The following is a 14777-nucleotide window of genomic DNA, read 5'->3' as shown; positions in this document are numbered from 1 at the left end:
TGCGCTGCAGTTAGTCTCCAAGTTTTAATGTATGAATGATTAATTAACGAGTGTGACTCCCTACTGCAGATACTAAATAATAAACGAAGAAAAACACTATTCTAAGTTCTAATTAATTCAAGTTTAATTCTCCTTAGATCTATTTTAAAAGTGTTTAAAATAAGCCCATTCTTCCATTGGTCAGTTTGAGCTGGCCATTTCACAAATGGATTCCTGTTGCTTTAACACATGTATTCAGACATAAAACTGTTACTTCTTAAATTTAGCTGCTGGTTGTATGTTAGACAACACTCAAATCAGTGAGGCAGAAGTCAAGCCCTTTAGCTGATGAAGAGGTCATATTGGTGCTTAGGGGATCTTGAAGGCTTATTAGCGAGAATGAATGACTAGGGCCTTGAGGGGGAAACACAATTAGGTCTACCGACTAAATAAAAAACTAGGAGCGATAAGGAGATAAGGCACCAGTAATTGCTAAGAAAGGTTTTAGATACCAAATATTTATATTAAAACTGCCCGAAAAAATATTTGGAGTTGAATTGCATATTTGTTTTTTATGAGGTTGTCATGAAAAGCATTGAAAGTCAAACCATGTGGCCCCTGCATCACAAAACTGTTGTATCCCTTGAAGCTAAAGCAGGGCTGGGCCTACTTTTATGGGAAGTCCCCCCAACTAATTTAGACAGATACAAATGCTGTGATCAGCTACCAAGGACAATTATGGGGACCATCTAGATCTAGTGTTGTGACGATGCAAATAAATATAAATGCGATTTTGTTCCGCTGAAAAGGTTACTACACCTCTACTACAAATGGTAAAAACTGTGTAAATTATTACAAATATATATATATAGTATATATTTTGGAGGAACATACCATATATACAGATACTTGGTTTGTTTGGTTTTAACAATGCAGGTGTGTGGTAACACATTGTGCCAAGATCAAAAGAGCTGTCTGAGGCCCACAGAAAATTGTTAATGCCCAGCATGCCTCTAGGAGGGGTTACAGAACCATTTTCAAGCAATTTAAAGTCAATAATTCCAGTGTCTCAACAGTGGTCTCTGGATGTGTCGTATGAGTCAATGCTGGATTTGTCTGGCCACAATGCCAGACAGAAAACAAAACACTCTTTGAAAAGATTAAACATTAACATGACAGTGGCACTATCATTGGCCCATCAACCAGCATGGTGATGAGGACAGTTTAGTTCGGGGTTGTTTTGCGGTAATGACAATGAACCAACACACTCAAGCTAATCCACAACAGAATGGCAAAACATATTTAAAAAATTGAGGATCATGGAATAGCATAGTCAAAGCTCATATCTTAATCCTATAGAAATGCATAGGACTTAAAGTATGCCATGTATGGAAAAAGCTCTTAACTCTTAACATAGCAGAGGTAAGTAAAGCAGTGTATTATTTAATACATTTCGTTACATTTACTTGACAACAGTGTTGAAATTAAAAGATGTCTATACATCCAAATATGTACAAAAAGATTATGTAACAGACCAACAGACCCATTAGTTCATTAGCACACTCCTCATGCACACCTGACCACAAATTAGTTTTCATCTGTTCCAATTTGGTTTCCATTCTGAATGTCTTAGTGTGGCTGCAGCCTTTAGAAATGCTGTATCTACTTCAGTTTTGTCTGTTAAACAACAGATGGGCATTTTCTGGATTGTTATTCTTAGTCTCAGCTGTAAGTCAACTTACAGTTACCATTGTAATAGCATTGGAAATCAAGGATATGTAGCAAATTAATGTCCCAGTCTAGCCTATAATGTACTGTACATGAAAATAATTGCTGCTGGAGTACGTGACAACATTTGACATAAAAAAAATCCAATAAAACTAATAAAAGTGCTTTACAAGAAAGGATCAAAGCAGAATGTTATTATAAAATAAAACTATATCATGAACAATTAGAGAATTTAAAGCAGCAGTACATACATTTTTGTGAGACAATGGAGCAAATTAGATATATGCAAAAAATTATAAATAAAAACAGCTTAAAGCTTAAGAATATTAACAATTTGAATAGTTTATGTGACCCTCAGACTTTCTGTCAGGCTGTTCCAAAGGACTGGACCATTCAAGGCAGTCTTGCAAAGTGTTTCGGATCAAATCTTTAAAACAATTGTTTGAAACATTTGAGGCCAGTGCTGCAGGATATGAGGGGCTGATGTTCTATTAAAATTGATGCAATCTATTCATCATCTGTGCAATAATTCATGGGTTTTTTTGGTATTTGAAATGCTCTAAACCAAGATGATGTCTGAGAGATGCCCTGCAGTGTATCTTTCTCTGATCTTTGTTTGTCTGATTGTCTAATCCAACAAAAAAAAAATGTATTGACTTGCTGATTTTTCCAGTGCTGTTTTTCCAATTTGGTCCCACAGAGGTGGGATTCTTTGAAGTTCTCTGTTTCCAACCACTACAGAGATGCTTATGTGTACCACCTTTTAAATCGGTGTAAAATGGGTCTGGTTTATTGTCCCCAGGAGCCACAGTTCTGGCAGTTGAAGCCTGTGTACTAGTGTGTAATATCACTTGAAGGTTTGTGATTTTTTAGCAGCTTTTATTCACAGCCTGCCTCTTCAGCCATCAACTAGCAATATACCCAATGATTCCATTTTCCAAGAATGCTCAATATTATCCTGTCGCCATAATTTGTTATGAAACAATGAATAGTCTATATTGAGTGTTTTACAAGGATAGAGCGCTATAGAGGGAAAGGTCAGAGGAGTAGATTAATTACTTGTCTAGGAAGTAATATTTCAGATTGTACGTCAGTTGCACATTTCCAACCCTAATGGATTGGGGAGGGTAAGATTATCCTACATGGCTAAAAGGGATTTAAAATGTAATTTTAAAAGGGCCTAGGCGGAGGCAAAATGAAATATATGAAACCCCCCTGACTCACTCAAATCAGCTCTAATACTTGCTGCTAATTCAGTGATGTTTTTCAAGTCAGGAGTCAAGTAAAAACGTAAGAAAGATATATTAATCAACCCAAACTTGCATATTTATTGCAGGTTAATTACGTCACCTCTGATACATCTAATAGTCCGCTAGAGGGCAGTGTGCCCCAATCGTCGATGACGTAGTAGTGACGAACGAGGAAGTGATTTTTATGTTGTTTTTGCAACGTTAAGTAAGGTAGTCGTGACTTCTCGGGGCTATAACTAAAATACGATGAGGCTTTGGTAAGTAACGGCTCATTTTCAAAGGCATGTATTCGGTATGTCGGTTTCTGTTTAACAACATTACGTGTATGCGCTATTACACGCGCAATACCGCTTGGCTAGCTATACACAGTGCAGTGCACTAATATGCTGGGAACACCTTTTTCTGACACCAAGGTAAGGGTTTAGAATCAAAAGGTGATGAAACCTTAACACAGCGGATACAAGTGCCAAATTAGGTAGATAAATGATGTTATTAATACACTTTTATGTTAGTACGGTTGCGCTAAAACACGTCAAAATTTGTTTTTCGCCATTTAAGGCATCCACCATTTTAATGTTATCTGACTTATTGGTTAATGAAATTCCGGAATTTTTGTCCTCTGGTTGTAAAGTTGTCACTGTCGAGCCAAAACCTATTGCACATCCAGCCCAAAATGGGAGCTTTGAACAATGGTATGTTGTTTTCATGTCCTAAACTGCATCCTTAAGAAAGGATCACATGATTCTTTCCAGGTCATCAATAAGCAAATTCAAGATGGTTTACTATGAAGATATGCCAAACATGTTGTTGTATGTCTTGGTTAGAAATCCCAGGTCACACTGTAAAACCACTTAATTGGGTCTAACTTTAGGTCACACTGAACTATGCTTGTGCTGGCTATCAAACAGAGACACTCCTTTTATATAATATTACTTTTCTTATTTAATGAAAATGTGTCAGTTTCCTACCTAACACATTAGCTCGTCTAGTTTTTCTAGATATTGACTGAATTCCTCCATTGACACATGGAGCAAGTATATGCTATTTTCTAGGTCAAAGAACCTAACTTTGAATGACCCTGAAATTACTACTGTATATGGTTATTTTATTGGGCATGTTGCGTCTTACAAACACTTAGGAATTTGGTTAAAAAGCAAAAGACTAAAATTGGTCTTTTATAGGAATAAATCCTGTCAAGTCATCATAGAAAAGACATTGTGCAAGCAACTTTTATGTCGCTACTAAAGACCACTCCTAATCTTTCCTAAATCAGCATCTCTACATGTATGGCAGCGAAACATTTCCAGTGTTTGTTAAAGTCCAACACAGGCACACCTCATTTTACTTAATGAGGTACTGATTAGGTGATTACCTGAACCAAATCTAATTTAACAAGGAAAAGTATAAAAACCACAGCTGTGGTCATCACTATCCTCTTGCAATAGGACCAGCTGGATGGCAAAAACAGTGCAAGTAGTACCTCAAAGGTAATTAGGTAATATTCAGCATGACAACAGAGTTGAAAAGTAAAGCTTTGAGTGAGGAAAATAAGGGTTCAATTCTGGCTTTACTGGCAGAGGGATACAGTGAGTGTCAGGTCACTTCCATCCTGAAAATTTCAGAAGGCGGTTCATAAGAACAAGGTGAAGCAACAAAGCTACAGACTGGCAGAGGGCGAAAACGACTGTCTACTGACCGTGATGACCGTCAACTCATTCAAATGTCACTCAACAACCGTAGGATGACATCAAGTGACCTACAAATAAAATGGCAAACAGCAGCTGGGGTGAAGTGCACGGTGAGGACGGTTCGAAACAGGCTCCCAGGGGCAGGGCTGAAGTCGTGCAAGACTAGAAAAAAAGCCCTTCATCAATGAGAAGCAAAGAAGAGCCAGGCTGAAGTTTGCAAAAGACCATAAGGATTGGACCATAGAGGAATGGAGTAAGGTCATCTCTGACAAGTCAAATTTTCAGCTTTGCTGATCACCTGGTTGTCTAATGGTTAGACGGAGACCTGGAGAGGCCTACGAGCCACAGTGTCTCGCACCCACTGTGAAATTTGGTGGAGGATCTGTGATGATCTGGGGATGCTTCAGCAAGGCTGGAATTGGGCAGATTTGTCTTTGAGAAGGATGCATGAATCAAGCCAAGTACAGTATCTCACAAAAGTGAGTACACCCCTCACATCTTGGTAAATATTTGAGTATATCTTTTCATGTGACAACACTGAAGAAATGACACTTTGCTAAAACGTAAAGTAGTGAGTGTACAGCTTGTATATCAGACACACAGCCATTCATGTCTAAACCACTGGCAACAAGTGAAGTGAAGTTCAACATGGCACCTCATGGCAAAGAACTCTCTGAGGATCTGAAAAAAAGAATTGTTGCTCTACATAAAGATATGGTAGAGCAAGATTGCCAAGACCCTGAAACTGAGCTGCAGCACGGTGGCCAAGACCACTCAGAACAGGCCTCGCCATGGTCGGCCAAAGAAGTTGAGTGCACGTGTTCAGCATCATATCCAGAGGTTGTCTTTCGGATGTAGACGTATGAGTGCTGCCAGCATTGCTGCTGAGGTTGAAGGGGTGGGGGGGTCCGCCTGTCAGTGCTCAGACCATATGCCGCACACTGCATTAAATTGGTCTGCATGGCTGTCGTCCCAGAAGGAAGCCTCTTCTAATGATGATGCACTAGAAAGCCAGCAAACAGTTTGCTGAAGACAAGCAGATTAAGGACATGGATAACTGGAACCATGTCCTGTGGTCTGATGAGACCAAGATAAACTTATTTGGTTCAGATGGTGTCAAGCGTGTGTGGCGGCAACCAGGTGAGGAGTACAAAGACAAGTGTGTCTTGCCTACAGTCAAACATGGTGGTGGGATTGTCAAGGTCTGGGGCTGCATGAGTGCTGCTGGTATTGGGGAGCTACAGTTCATTGAGGGAACCATGAATGTCAACATGTACTGTGACATACTGAAGCAGGGCATGATTCCCTCCCTTTGGAGACTGGGCCGCAGGGCAGGATTCCCACAGGATAACGACCCCAAAAACACCTCCAAGACGACCCCTGCCTTGCTAAAGAAGCTGAGGGTAAAGGTGATGGACTGGCCAAGCATGTCTCCAGACCTAAACCCTATTGAGCGTCTGTGGGGCATCCTCAAACAGAAGGTGGAGGAGCGCAAGGTTTTTAACATCCACCAGCTCTGTGATGTCGTCATGGAGGAGTGGAAGAGGAATCCAGTGGCAACCTGTGAAGCTCTGGTGAACTCCATGCCCAAGAGGGTTAAGGCAGTGCTGGCAAATGATGGTGGCCATACAACATATTGACACTTTGGGCCCAATTTGGACATTTTCACTTAAGGGTGTACTCACTTGTTGCCAGTGGTTTTGACATGAATGGCTGTGTGTCTGTTATACAAGCTGTACACTCACTACTTTACATTGTAGCAAAGTGTCATTTCTTCAGTGTTGTCACATGAACTGATATAATTAAATATTTACAAAAATGTGAGGGGTGTACTCACTTTTGAGATACAGTACAGCTTTATCCTGGAAGAATACTGGCTTCCTTCTGCTCTGACAATGTTCCCCAACTCTGAGAATTGTTTTTTTTCAGCTGGACAATGCTCTAAGGACCACCAGATCAAGACCCTGTCATGGCCAGCCCAATCTCCAGACCTGAACCCCATTGAAAATCTCTGGTATTTGATCAAGAGGAAGATGGATAGTCACAAGCCTTAGAACAAACCTGAGCTACTTGAATGTTTGTGCCAGGATTGGAATAAAGTCACCCAACAGCAATGTGACAGACTGGTGGAGAGCATGCAAGGACTCATTAAAGCTGTGATTACAAATCAGGATTATACCACCAAATATTGATTTCTGAACTCTTCCTAAGTTAAAACATTAGTATTTTGTTGTTTAGAAGTGAATATTAATTTGTTTTCTTTGCATTATTTAAGATTTGAAAATATTTTTGGTTATTTTGACCAGTTTGACCATAAGACATTTTGATTCTCCTAAAAAAACATTTTTATTGGCAATTGATTTTCTTTTTCTTTTGTGTTTTTTTATTTCCATTTTGGGTGTTTTTATTGTTGTGATTCATGTCTCAACTGTAAAAGAGACCTTGGTCCCAGTTGATTTTTCTGTATAAATAAAGGTATATACATTTCTTGTTCCATTAAGTAATCTAAACATTTATATTTCAAGTGTCCTCTGAGTTATTGAGACAGGTTTGGGCATTGGCTGTGGGGGGGTGTATGATAGCGAAATAGTACTTTTTTTTTCCTGATATCTATTTCTCTCTAACAGCATGAACAATAAGGAGCTGGATATTACTACCAATCAGGCATAGGCCTGGCCACTCTACATCCCACCACTCAGATCTTTTCCTTCACCACCCTCCCAGGGACAGTCATTTGTAAACAGCATGTCTTCCGGCCCACCTCAGTCACCTGCGGTGGCTAAGACAGAGGTAACTGTCGAAGGAGAATGTCCGCTCCTTGCTGCAACCTTTGCCTACTGGGACAACATCCTCGGCCCACGGGTACGCCACATCTGGGCTCCCCGGTGTGAGCAACCACTGTTGCTAAGTGATGGTGAGGTCACCTTCCTGGCCAATCACACATTGAATGGGGAGATTCTTCGCAGTGCAGAGTGTGGAGCGGTGGATGTCAAGTTCTTTGTCCTAGCTGAGAAGGGTGTTATCATCGTATCCCTCATATTTGATGGTGAACTGAAGGGGGACAAGAACACATGTGCCTTGTCCATCATCTTGCCACAGACAGAGCTGGCTTTCTACCTGCCCTTGCACACTGTCTGTGTGGAGAGGCTAAAACACATAATCCGCAAAGGACGCATCTGGATGCAGAAGGTAAATGTTCAGATGCCAAGTTAATTTCCTACCCCCAGTTAGGCTATCCCCATAGGCAGTCTCCATTCCTAGGGCATAACAATTTTTGTTGTAACCCAACATGTGACTGACCGTTGCTTCCCAAGACAAGTCAATCACAAAACCTGCCATGCCTGTATGTGTTATTTAGGGATATAACATAATTTCTGTGCTGACGTCAGAGATTGTCCCCATTATGGAGCTGCTGTCCTCCATGAAGACACACAGTGTCCCAGAGGATATAGATGTAAGTATCTGAAGCAAGCATGCATATTGGGCAACAATTTCATTGTGCCAATCATCACTCTGCAAAAATCACTGTGAAATCAAGCTGTTAAACAAATACCTTTCCTTAACCTTTTATTACTCATGTTTCCCAAGGTAACATGGTTTATTTCCATTAAACTGACTAACTGCTAGAGGAAATCACACCTTAAAAACAAAAAAACCTTAAGTCAAATGTATTGACTTTTACCACCTAACTTTTTGATATAGCCTGCAAAAGCCAACGTGGATAGAATCCAGCAATTCTGAAGTTTGGATCCTCCTAACTTCCAGAATTATTGGCACCTAAAAATATACACTACAATCGTTGTCCTGCAAATAAATTTGTATTTTTAGTAGGTATCACATCACCTAAATTATTTATTAGAGAAACACTGGTGCTACCATTACAATAAATACAGCTATTTAGAAAAGATCCCCTTCATATGTTGTTGCCATTAAACCTTTTGGGAGACATTTCTTCTATCATATTAAGCTAATTCAATGGGAACCTGAATATTTAGACAAACATTTTGCTAACTTGCACTTTTCCTGTATAATTTCAGGAATCCAAAAAAAAATCTAAATGTAATCTCACTATAGGTTTAGTAGGTGAGCTTTGTTTCCTCTGTACCAAGGAATGTGTTTGTTTCCACTGTCAGATCAAGGATACTATCTTAAATGACGATGACATTGGAGACAGCTGCCATGAAGATTTCTTGCACAAGTAAGAACTTTTTATTATATATTTTTTGCAATTACTCCTATAAAATGTATACACTTTAAGCATCTGGTTGTGAGTTGAGTCTACCAATTTTTCTTTTGCAGTGCCCATAACCATTCTTGAACTTTAATTAAGCATCTGAAATATTCTTATCTTTGTTAATTAATGTTGCCATTAAGTGGAAAAAATGTCTGCCTGTGTAGAAACAACCTTGCGTGTTTTTGTGTTTTGTATTTATTTAATTTCTCTAGGATAGTTATATGATTTGGACAGACACATCTTCTCTTTTTTACTCTACCCTTTATTTAAATTTTTTGTCTGGCCCACTGGGTACACTGCTTACCGAGCTCAGCATATTTGTGTTGAGGTTGTTGTTATCCGCTGGATACAGTTGTACACATCTGACATATAAAAACATAATTATGTTAGCTGTCTGTTCAGCTGACAATAATTTATTTACTCAACCTATGTGTTCTTGCAGTTAGGAAACATGTATGTCATGAGTGGTATTTATTTGTTAGATTCATTTTGAATATTTAGAGACCTACAGTAGATTTAAAAAGTCTATACACCCCTGTTAAAATGCCAGGTTCTTGTGATGTAAATGAATAAGACAAAGAAATCATGTCAGAACATTTTCCACCTTTAATTTGACCTATGATATGAACAATCCAATTGAAAAACAAACTGAAATCTTTGAGGGGGAAAAATAGAAAGTGTGCACACCCTAATACTTTGTTGAAGCACCTTTTGATTTTATTACAGCACTGTCTTTTTGAGTAGGAGTCTATAAGCATGGCACACCTTGACGTGTTAATATTTGCCCACTCTCCTTTACAAAAGCGCTACAAATCTGTTGATTGGGAGGACATCTCCTGTGCACAGCCCTCTTCAGATCACCCCCCAGATGTTAATTGGATTCAGATCTGGGCTCTGGCTGGGTCATTCCAAAACATTATTCTTTCGTTGAAGCCAGGCTTTTGTGGATTTGGATGTGTGCTTTGGGTCGTTGTCGTGCTGAAAGGTGAACTTCCTTTTCATCTTTAGCTTTCTAATGGACGCCTGAAGGTTTTGTGCCAAAGTTGCGTGGTTTTTGGTACTGTTCATAATTCCTTCCACCCTGACTAAGGCTCCAGTTCCAGCTGAAGAAAAACAGCCCCAAAGCATGATGCTGCCACCACCATGCTTCACTGTGGGTATGGTGTTCTTTGGGTGATGTGCAGTGTTGTTCTTGTGCCAAACATACCTTTTGGAATTATGGCCAAAATCCTCAACCTTGGTTTCATCAGACCATAACACATTTTCCCACGTGCTTTTGGGAGACTTGGTGTTTTTTGCAAACTTCAGCCCAGGCTTGGATGTTTTTCTTTGTAAGAAAAGGCTTCTGTCTTGCCACCCTACCCCATAGCCCATTCATATGAAGAATACCGGAGATTGTTGTCACATGTAGCACAAAGCCAGTACCTGCCAGAAATTCTCGCAATTTGTTTAATGTTGCTGTAGGCCTCTTGGATGCCTACCTGATCTTTTCATCAATTTTGGAGGGATGTCCAGTCCTTGGTAATGTCTCTGTTGTGCCATATTTTCTCCACTTGATGATGACTGTCTTCACTGTGTTCCATGGTATATCTAATGCTTTGGAAATTCTTTTGTACCCTTTTCCTGACTTATATCTTTCAACAATGAGATCCCTCTGATGCTTTGGAAGCTCTCTGCGGGCTATGACTTTTGCTCTGATATGCAACTAAGAAAATGTCAGAAAAATCCTACTAGAACATCTCTCATCTCATCAATCCTACTAGAACAGCTGAACTTTATTTTTGATTAATCAGAGTCACTTTAAATGATGGCAGGTGTGTAATGACTTCTAGTTTGAATGTGATTGGTTAATTCTGAACACAGCCACATCCCCAGTTAAAAGAGGGTGTGCACACTTATGCAACCAGGTTATTGTAAGGTTTTTGTTTTTCATGTTTCCCCCTCGAAGATTACAATTTGATTTTCAATTGAATTGTTCACATTATAGGTCACATTAAAAGTGGAAAAAGTTCTGGCATGATTTATCTTTGTCTCATTCTTTTACATCACAAAAACCTGGCATTTTAACAGGGGTGTGTAGACTTTTTATATCCACTGTATATGCACACACAGAGATACAAGTCATTACATTTTAATCTTCCTAATGTTTTAATACTAAATTGATATCAAGTGACCATCCCTCATCCTTCTTATAAATAGTTAGACCACACAAATTAAATTGCCTTTCTCTCTCAGGGCAATCAGTTCTCATCTTCAAACCTGTGGCTGCTCCATGGTAGTTGGAAGCAATTCAGACAAAGTCAACAAGGTACTGACATGCTTTCAATACTCTGGACCAAACATTTCCACTGGCTGCTGTATCAGCAAAATGTATTCGCACTCATCCACGCAATTGCTGTATCAACATACATTTTCTAGACTGATCTATGCATATTTTACTATACAATAAAAAATAACAGCATACAAAATCATACATTACTTGGTAACACACACCAACATACAAATGTACACGCGGTTGTGTTTTTGAGAGGTATTCCAAGTTTATATTTATTCATTTTCTTTTCTGGTGCTCCAGATAGTACGCACACTGTGCCTCTTCCTCACACCTGCTGAGAGGAAGTGCTCTCGGCTCTGTAAGGCTGACTCCTCTTTCAAGTACGACACAGGACTGTTTGTACAAGGTCTCCTCAAGGTACCCCGCTACACCACACCTCTTAAATAACAGTTTTTCCGTTCCTGTCCTTAATAGCTACTGGGTGTGCATGCTGTTGTTCCAGTTTTTTAGATCTTATACCAAATATTAAGTAGACACATTATTTGTATACTTTTTAAATTAATTTAGTGAATGGTTATCTCCTTGTTCAAAAGTGTTAGCCTCCTAACAGTGAATAACACAAAAAAAGACCTTGGAAGTTTTGTGACAAGACCTGAAACCAGCAGTTTGTTTTCTTGTTGTCAGTTCGCATTACCAGTTTTGCAGTTTTTTTGTTTTTACCAAGTGTTTTCTCTTTTTATTAATTGGGTTTTTCATAACATTATTCAAGATAATATTGAAAAAATAAATATTGTTATTTCTTCAGTCAGTTTCCATTTTTAATATTTGGCTTTGTTTGAAGTTTTGAAAAAAGTCTGTGATTACAATTTTAGGTAAAAAAATAGAAACTCATCATCATCATCTTACTTTGGTATTGTGATCCCTCATTACTCTTTGTTTTTCTCCACCCAGGACTCCATGGGCAGCTTCGTCTTGCCCTTCCGCCAGGTGCTGTACTCACCCTACCCCACCACTCACATCGACGTGGACATCAACACGGTGAAGCAGATGCCGCCCTGCCATGAGCACACTTATAACCAGCGCCGCTACATGCGCTCTGAGCTCAGCGCCCTCTGGAAAGCAGCTAGTGAGGAGGACATTGCTCCTGACACTGTCATCCACACCGACGAGTTCTTCACCCCTGACCTGTAGGTTCTCTTTTGCCCTGTTCTGTTCTTCTATTCCAATTAGTTTAGACTTGGCAGTGTTTATTAGACTAGGCAGCCTAATGCATTGCTTGGTTTATTTAATATGCACAAATTTGTATAATTCTTGTTTACGTTTACATTAATGAAATACATTTGGAAAGGATTTTATTACTGAAACCTCTATTATTTTCTTAGAAATATCTTTCAGGACGTTATGCATAGAGACACCCTGGTGAAGTCATTTTTAGATGAGGTATGGTAATTATATTTGTAAGGCTGCAACATTTTTTATTTGTCAGCCTTTTTAAACTGTAGTGGTTAATTCTCTGTTTTGGTTCCAGGTGTTCATGCTAAAGCCAGGCCTCAATCTGCGAAGTACTTACTTAGCCCAGTTCTTGCTCATACTTCACAGGAAAGCACTCACACTACTCAAATACATTGAAGATGAGACGTAAGTTTCCTCCTGCTACAGAATTCGATACAGTTGCATTCAAAATGACTTTTGCCTCAGCAGAGGGCATCGTATTGTACAGCTTTTGATAACATTTAGAATTCACCACCCACAGACAAAAGGGAAAGAAGCCTTTCCGCTCCTTGCGCAGCTTGAAGACAGACCTCGACTTGATGGTGGAAGGTGATCTGAATATCATCATGGCACTGGCTGAGAAGCTGAGGGCTGGATTGCACTCATTTGTATTTGGGAAGCCATTCTACACCAGTGTGCATGAGCGTGATGTGCTCATGAGCTTTTGACTCCTACAATCCTCCTCATGACACTTGGTTACTCTCTTGAGAAATGGGTAACAAATTAATGTGACTGCCTTTACTAGGGTGACATTTTCTGTCCACTAAACAGCGTTGAAGTGTAGGAATGTGCAAAAATATACAGCAGGACAGTATTTCCAAAGGTCAAAATTTCTCAAATTTCATTTTAAAAGGAGCTCTTTACATTTCTGTTTTTCTGTTTTCTAGATAATTCATATTTTCAAATGTTATGATTATGCCCTTTTGCATATGAGCTCTTTGGGGGGAAAAGAACATCTTATAATTTCAGCCTGTTCATATAGGATAGAACTTTGAGCCTACTTTAATGTAAAAACGAGACTCTCACACACTGTCTTTGCTTGCAAGTGTTAAAACTATGCATTTTGGTCAAAATACTTTCACTAGGCATGACTATATTCTTCTATTTTACACATCTGCGCACACATTGAACCAGGAGTGAAATGTATCGTTTTCGGTTAGCCTACTTTAATGTAACTAGATTTGATTGTAATAGACCAATGACTGCTCATCTGTGTAAGGGGTGTTTCCCATTGGCAGAAACATTTGTTTCTAAACACCCACATGATCAGATGGAGCATTTTAATGGCCAAAGGAGGCTCAGGTAAATTATAAAAATAAGCATACAGTAATTTGTTTAGCATGCAGTTATAATTTAAGAATAAAACTACAAAAAGCTTAAGACAAGCTTTGGCTCTTAAAGGAACCTTTTCAAAATGAGCACACCCCATTTGTTTATTACATTACTAGATTATCTCTGCATCTCCTCTATCTATTGACTGACTGACCACAGCAGGTGGTCACAACTCTTTCAGCAGTCTTGTGGTGCCAATATGAACATGCTGACATAGTAATAGCGTAGCAGTGCTTTATGTAGGTCAAATGATTTGCAGTAATTATATGGTTATAGAAGGTGAGCTGGAGTGGTTTGGGCAATTATGTTCAACACAGTCAATGGTTTTGTTATAACAGACCATATGCATGACTGTAAATATTCTGTAGTTAATTTTCGTTAGGCATATCTACAGTATGTATTTCAGTGATTGCCTCCAGTCACTGAGGATACATTCTGATCATCGACAAGAGAGTTTGTTTTAAGTTTTCTTTTACATGTAAATCTTGATGTGTATATATTTCATTATTAACAAAATTGTTGACCTAAATTATTTGTGGTATAATGTGATATACCAGTCAGGTATTGCTATCATTTGTTCATAGTTACTGTTTGATGACATGACTACCTAAATATTCCTTTGTGTGTGTAATGTTTTATCTTTCTATAAAAATTAAATGTTACGATCAACTGTCACAGTAACTTAATTATTCAAAAGCCTTAATTTGATTAAAGAGGTAGGCTAGTAAATGGTGTATTCCTGTAAAACCCTAATGTTGTTCATTACACTGTACTGATGCCGTTTTCAAGTTTTATTCTCAAACATTTTTCAGTGCATCTATGATGATAATAAACAATGTGTCTACAAAATGCTCATGTTTTCTCATCAGTTTACTTGTATTTACTATGGTTTAAATTAATATTTTTGTCTGTTGTAGTGGTGTAAACTCCATATTCCTGGTTCAAGTCCCGGGGGTCTGCCAACTGTCAGCCCTTCCTTCCCGTCTCACGCTATACCTGTCTCCCTTGCCTCTCTCCTT

The 14777-nt window shown here is 38.9% G+C and overlaps 1 protein-coding gene across 3 annotated transcripts; it reads left to right on the top strand.

The window, feature by feature from the left end:
- Positions 1–3091: 3091 nt before the first annotated feature.
- Positions 3092–14609, top strand: c9orf72 (C9orf72-SMCR8 complex subunit). Of its 3 annotated transcripts, XM_034297619.1 has the most exons (11): positions 3092–3214; positions 7273–7834; positions 8004–8099; positions 8779–8843; positions 11115–11187; positions 11455–11571; positions 12106–12341; positions 12537–12594; positions 12683–12792; positions 12908–13121; positions 13154–14609. In XM_034297619.1, the coding sequence occupies exons 2-10, from the start codon at positions 7391–7393 to the stop codon at positions 13092–13094; spliced, it is 1386 nt and encodes a 461-aa protein (XP_034153510.1). In that variant the 5' UTR covers positions 3092–3214; positions 7273–7390; the 3' UTR covers positions 13095–13121; positions 13154–14609. The 3 variants fall into 3 exon arrangements, with proteins under 3 accessions (XP_034153510.1, XP_010890707.1, XP_010890708.1); XM_010892405.4 differs by having other exon boundaries at positions 12908–14609; XM_010892406.4 differs by lacking the exon at positions 3092–3214 and adding an exon at positions 3232–3370 and having other exon boundaries at positions 12908–14609.
- The last annotated feature ends 168 nt before the right edge of the window (positions 14610–14777 follow it).

The sequence above is a fragment of the Esox lucius genome, chromosome 15, assembly GCF_011004845.1.
Source record: "Esox lucius isolate fEsoLuc1 chromosome 15, fEsoLuc1.pri, whole genome shotgun sequence".
Classification (NCBI taxonomy): domain Eukaryota; kingdom Metazoa; phylum Chordata; class Actinopteri; order Esociformes; family Esocidae; genus Esox; species Esox lucius.
This window is presented reverse-complemented; position numbering and strand designations above follow the sequence as displayed.

Bases quoted from the DNA above. Each gene is read 5' to 3' on its own strand.
- c9orf72 (XM_034297619.1), top strand. From the start codon at position 7,391: ATGTCTTCCGGCCCACCTCAGTCACCTGCGGTGGCTAAGACAGAGGTA. The intron at 8,100-8,778 runs GTAAGTATCTGA...TTCCACTGTCAG, and splicing joins GTGTCCCAGAGGATATAGAT to ATCAAGGATACTATCTTAAA. The intron at 12,342-12,536 runs GTAGGTTCTCTT...TTATTTTCTTAG, and splicing joins GAGTTCTTCACCCCTGACCT to AAATATCTTTCAGGACGTTA.